Source organism: Mycetomoellerius zeteki, unplaced genomic scaffold (genome assembly GCF_001594055.1).
Source record: "Mycetomoellerius zeteki isolate Tzet28-1 unplaced genomic scaffold, Tzet1.0 scaffold167, whole genome shotgun sequence".
NCBI classification, from domain to species: domain Eukaryota; kingdom Metazoa; phylum Arthropoda; class Insecta; order Hymenoptera; family Formicidae; genus Mycetomoellerius; species Mycetomoellerius zeteki.
This window is the reverse complement of record NW_017256623.1, coordinates 546,630-553,079: the sequence shown is the minus strand read 5'-3', so window position 1 is coordinate 553,079 and position 6,450 is coordinate 546,630. Positions and strand designations below refer to the sequence as shown.

The window sequence follows — 6,450 nt, the reverse complement described above, 5'->3', positions numbered from 1 at the left end:
ATTTTTTTTCGATTTCTCTGAAACGGAGCAAAAACGAGCATATGTCTATAGGACTTTTTTTCTTAGTTTTTTACTCCTCTACACGCTCCCGAAGTTTTGTCATTTAATTTGGAAACACCCTGTATATGAATACTTTAAAATTTCTCCAAACTTTTTTTTTAAAGAAGCAATGCGAAAAGTATTCTTTTAATTGTTATTTATATGTTTCATTATTATTATTAATTTTCTTATACTAAATGGTATATTTACAAAAGAAAGAAGAATGTATGAACATATATAGATATTTCATGTATAATTATATATATTTATATATGAAACATTTTTTTCTCGGATATATGTTACGTTTTGAAAATTTTACATCAAATATTATAATCACAAATTATATCATACAAAATATTAGTTTAAATTTGTTTTCGTAGAAAATATATATGTATCAAGAAGTGTTAAGAATAACAAATTATTAATTAGAAGTGCAATAATGTATTCCTATATCTATAATATATTACTCTTTATTGCTACAAAGTTTCGACTTTCTTAAATAATATGATTGTTTTATTTGTGCTTCATTCTTATTATAACCTTTTTTAAATGTATTTATTAAATTGAAAAAATATGATTTATTATTTTTCTAGACGTTCTTTAGAAAAATTTATGAAAAAATAGACATTAAGCATCCGATGACTCCGATGAGTTAAATATCTGAATAAAGTATTTTGGAATCAACATGTATTAATTTTTTATTCATTTTGCTGCGATGAATAATAAAGAGAATTCGTATTTAAAATACAAAAATATAAGAAACATTTATTAAATATTTATTATAATATTACAAAATAAAAGTACAAGAGATTGTACAATAGACATCATTGATGTCTTCCGGATTGAAATTTATAATTTCCTCCGATCGTACACATCATATCGATACACTGTTAAAAAAAAAGAAAATTGCTTCCGTTACATATGTAATGGAAGATCTATAATTTTATAACTGCTGCAGAAGTGATTTTTTCAATTTTTTTTCTCTTTTTTTCCGCATTGTTTATCGCATATGCCCATTTGTTTATCTCTTGAACTCTTATATAAGTGCGAGTTTTTACTATATTGCAGCACTTCATGAGGTATTCGTTCAAATATTCTTTCTTTCAGCGCTTTCCGTGATGACCTAATCTAACCCTAAAAGGATGCAGGGATAAAAAGAGAGTCAGATGCTCGAGAAAGTGCGTGAAACAAAGACAGTAGACGAAACGTACCAATGTGCCAACGCTAAATAATTTTGCTCTCAACTGTTGGTAACACTGGGTAACCGTGAACAGCCGCTAGACAGAGAGCGCAGATTTTAGAGAGAGAAACAGTATCAACTGCACACACCATGACTGTGTTTCAAATTTACTGCCAGCACTGAAAATACTACAGTTTACGTTACGTGTACTACAGATTTTCAGTACTGGCATTTTCAATTTTAGAACACAGCCCATGTAATCCTTCTACCATGCACGAACCGGCGAATTGCGGCAGACTGAGACTATCGGGTCTCGGTAACGGCTAAACTGATTAAGTTCTATATACGCTCAATCGATAGCTACCGCTTGGATTGTATAATTATTTACGGTAAATAAATATTTAGATAAATGAAAAAAATAATAGTTAAATCGAACTAACAATTCTTGTATCTAATAAAAATGTATTTACATCTAGTAAATATTCCGCTAGAACTATTCATAAGAATATTTATTAAAATTTAATAAATTTCTTTCTCAATGTAAAAATTGATTCAAATAACCATTAAAAGTCTATGTTATGTAATAACATGTAAATCGCTTATATTAATTAATTGTTTCAATAAAATATATTTGAATATTCTACAGGTTTGTTTTATAATAATTTCTATATGTACTATATTTTATAAATAGCCGTAACATGTGTTAACGATGTAAACGTCTTTGTTTATTTTTTAAACAGTTCTAACGAAAGATGTCAAATTGGAATAATTTTATAAATTATTAAAATTAAAACAAAACAAATCTTTATGCTCGTATCAGTTACTTCATAATAAACAATAAAATTATCGCGCACACGACGCACGAATTTCTTTTTCTCAAAAATAACTTTATAGTTGTAATGATAATAATGTAACTTTCAATATTGATAATGAATTGAATGAATATAAATATTTCTGCAACAATTAAGAGAATTAATATTTTAATTATTTAAAGTTATTTAGTTTTACGTTTAAAATTCTGATCAATGTTAATTATTCCGTTAAATGAGTACTAAAATAACATTCTGTGTATTTTTGTTCTTAAATAATATTAATTTTGACAAGTCCTTAAAATAGCGAGAGAATTGTTAACATGCAAATGTACGAATTATTTAAGAATATATTAATTTGCATTAACTTAAAAGAACACTTCTAATATATTTAAGATTAGAATTTATGCATTTTCTCTCAGTTCTTGATGAAATGAATTTCTTGATGAAATAGAAGAGATGGTTTCTTTTTACAAGAACGTGCACTAAGAGAATTAATTCCATATAGTTACCTGATATCGGAAATTAAGCATATTCAATCGCAAACTAAACTTTTAGTGAATTTAAAATAAAATTTGAAAGAATAAATTTAAAAAATAAATTTTATATAGTTTTGACGAATATTTTATATAGTTTTAATTATACCTATATATCAACCGAACGTATTTAACATTTAACAGAAATAATTTATACATTATACTTCGCAATTAAATTTTATAAAGATTCAATTTTAAATGTAACAATTTATTAACGAGAGAAAATGAAGAATTTCTAAGTTATTTTTGTAGAATATTTTACAAATACATTGTTTTTTTAATGTGATAACACGTTTGCAGACAAATGAATCAACTGGGATAAATAAGCACCAATTGAATATGTCCGGTTTAGATGTTCCTCTTATATTCAATTCTTACTGATATTTATATTTTTACATCTTTTCATTGTAGTCATTCATTGTAGTCAGTTCGGATATAGTTAGAACAGAGACAGTTCTAATATATAGCAGAATTGACTTAACAGATTATATGTCATATAATTTGTTTATTTCCTGTAATATTTCCTATCAATATTTGATATCAACATAGTATCAATATTTGATATCAACATAATTTTGATAATGCATTTACTATGGTGTGTATATTCATCAATAATAAATTTCGATATTCTTAACTATTAGATATCAATTAATTTTAGCAATAATTTATTGTTTTTTATGAGCGTATAAAGTATTATATAATATTAGCAAAATTATAATAATAAAAAAAGTTCCATTTATAAATAAGTATTATTCTTATAATTGTAATAAATAATAATAAATATTTGAATTCCGGCAAAAATTGATGTGTTATTTTTTTTATTAAAACATGCTTTTCTAATATAAATGGCACTAAGATACACTTAATGGCTATGTGATTCTTATGTGGCGATGTCTGTTGTATTATATTATCGTTTTAATGAAAATATTATAATCATGCCATATTTATGTCAGTCTTACCTTATTAGAAAGCTGGTATTAAGAAATAAAAATTTTTATATGACTATTTTTACAACAATTGCACAGAAGCTTCCTAGTTCTTTAAATATTTCGCTAAAGATCCGATATTTTGCATCAGTATGCGATAGCTTTGGAAAAAATCGTGCTTCGTATCTAACTACAGCCTCGTTAGAAAGTATTTCTTCTCAGATGCGTCGTAGAAAATACCCATCATACATTCCAATAACAAGGTGTGCCGTTTAAAATTTAATTAATTTCTGATCTATGTACAAAATTTGCGATTTCGCTTTTATGCCGACTTTTAACAACATCTTGCTTCTGTTGTCGGACTTTATCGCTGATTCCATCGGCGGAATAGCGAATTTCTGATCCCTAAAATACAACAAAATAATCTCAATGTCAATTAATGCAAAAAAACAAAGAAATCACTAAAAATAATTCCGTTATTTTGCTTAATACTCTGTTTTTTCTCACCTATATCTGCTTAATTGAATCATTAAATATCATCATTAAAGAGTTTAGGAATGAAAGATTTGCGTACAAAACTGTCTTATAATTTTTATGCAAATTTCTTTTTCTAGAAGAACTATTTCTACTTACCATGTAGTCTCTCTACATAAATATATAATAAATATATAATGTATCAAGTAGATATAAAATCGAGGAACTAAGGTTGTTTTGATTTAATAATCATGACGTAATGAGTGCCTACTATAATTATTGTACTCTAATTTCAGATGGACTTGTAAATGTCTAAGTTAACATTGACATAGTAACATTTAGTAAACATTCAGTTAACAATTATTTCTAAACTATTGTTACAAACATTTGAATAATTTACATTTAATTATTAAATATTAATAAATAATTATTTCTATCTAATTATCCGTCATGGAGATCCTGGACTAGCATAATAAAATATACCAAAAAGAGAAAGCTAATATGTATAGAAAGAGACAAGAAAAAAAACGACTTATTATTGTACAACTTCATCTATGATTTCAAACAAACTACGCTAAATTATTACTGCATCAGAATATTCGATATATTTATAAAATTAAACGTAACTCTCTTGTTTCTTTTTAATGATATTTCCGGCTACAACAGCTGTGAGTAAAGACAATTTGATTTGTTTTTCGGACGTGTGGTCGTTGTTGCATGGTACCTTCACGTTGCAGCTTCTGTTGCTGCTGTGTCTTCGCCAGAAGTCCGAGTGACTGCTGCTGCAATTGGTCGACCCGGTCGTGTAAGTACCTGTACGATCCGACATTTTTTTCTTCTTCTTCCTTTTGGCGGGTCCCAGACCGCACAACTTGAGGAAACCCTCCCTGAATTTGGTCGACATCAAATTATACAGAATCGGATTAATCGCCGAATTCAAATACAGCATTACTCTGCAGAAATACAGAAGACTGTAGTAGCCTTCAATTCCAAGAGAGACAACCATCTTAGGCGGCACGATGATAATCCAGAGGGTGAGAGCCTTGAAAGGTAACAAGCACAGGAAAAAGCATAGCACCACTGTAGCCAGCATCATGACCACCTGTTTGCGATACTTGAGCAGATTGTTCGCCGGTCCACGACTTATCGCCGGATTCGCCATTAGGTGTCTGGCGATCACCGTGTATAGGATTATTAGGATCAGTAGAGGGATCACGAAGAATACGAGGATTGTCGTCAGGATGAAGCCCGTCATCCAGGTCGTCGAAGCTGGTGTTGTACAAGTAGGTATGTACGTACCGTCGACATTCTCTTCTATCTCGTAGGTTACCATAAGCAGTATAGGACTAGAACGTGTTAAAAGATAGAGATCGATTATTGCGGATATATTCATCATATAGCAAAGCTCCAATAAATTACCATAATGTAACCATTGCCTGACACGCATAGTGTTTCTAAAATATAATATCTTGCGACAGCTAGGAAAAAATATCTTAGCGCAAATAAATTTCTGTTGTGCAAACTACATATTAAATAAACATCGTATTAATAACTTCAAAAAATTATGAATGGCCAAAGCAGGAAGAGGATGGCAAAATCATTTAACATAGGATATTTACGATAATTTTATATATCTTCTAAAATGTATAAGAAATATTCGTGTAACATTTGGTACAGATTGGGTATCTTTTCGTATCTGTTTAATCATCTGCAATACTGATAATGAGATCATATTATTTAAAGTTGAAACTTTCTGAGTGCATCCATGCAGGTTGTTCACTTCATTCTCGATTATAGCTTTCACGAAAGTTCTCAAAGTTTAATATCTTACAGAATGTCGAAAGTTTTATCGTACAAGTTTCAATCAATCTTTAGCACAGCACTTTGTATTCACTTAATGCACCCATATCCTTTTACAAAAAAAATGTAATTTTTCGATATCTTTATATTTCTTTAATTGTTATAAATAAAATTATCCATTTCTCCTATATCCCTTGTCAGAATAAGTATAATTTTTCAATACTTCTAACATTTTCTTATAGTAAATATAACTAAGAATCATAATCCTTTCATATCTTTATATCTTTTGCAACGCGTACGCATTTTTTCAATATTTCCGTATTCTTTTATACCTAACAAGCATATCAAATTAAACATGATTCTCCGATTTTGAAAGAAATACGTTTAATGCTGATATTTCATATTCTAAAACTGGTACATCTATATAATTATTTATTTCTTTGTATGTAGAAATTGAAAAGAATCACAGTTGCCACGTTATTGTAATCGATCATAAAAAGTTCATCCAATCACAGAAAGTTCTCTTCCTGATTTAAGTCCTCCTGCTGATTTGCCGCAATTCTCCTCGCGCCAGCGCTCCTGTGTGTGATCCTCTCGCTTTCAAAACCGCACAGTTTCAAGAAACCCCGTCTGAACTTGCTACTCATTAGATTATACAATATTGGATTGCTGGCGCTATTCAAATA

At 28.8% G+C, this 6,450-nt stretch overlaps 1 protein-coding gene across 1 annotated transcript in view; it reads right to left on the bottom strand.

Moving 5' to 3' along the window:
- Positions 1 to 3,769: 3,769 nt before the first annotated feature.
- Positions 3,770 to 6,450, bottom strand: part of ETHR (ecdysis triggering hormone receptor) — a 44,347-nt gene continuing 41,666 nt past the window's right edge. The window contains exons 6-7 of the mRNA XM_018445797.1: positions 4,689 to 5,310; positions 3,770 to 3,895 (exon numbers count right to left, since the gene is read on the bottom strand). Coding sequence (XP_018301299.1) covers positions 3,770 to 3,895; positions 4,689 to 5,310 — 748 coding nt within the window. The remainder of the gene's footprint in view (positions 3,896 to 4,688; positions 5,311 to 6,450) is intronic.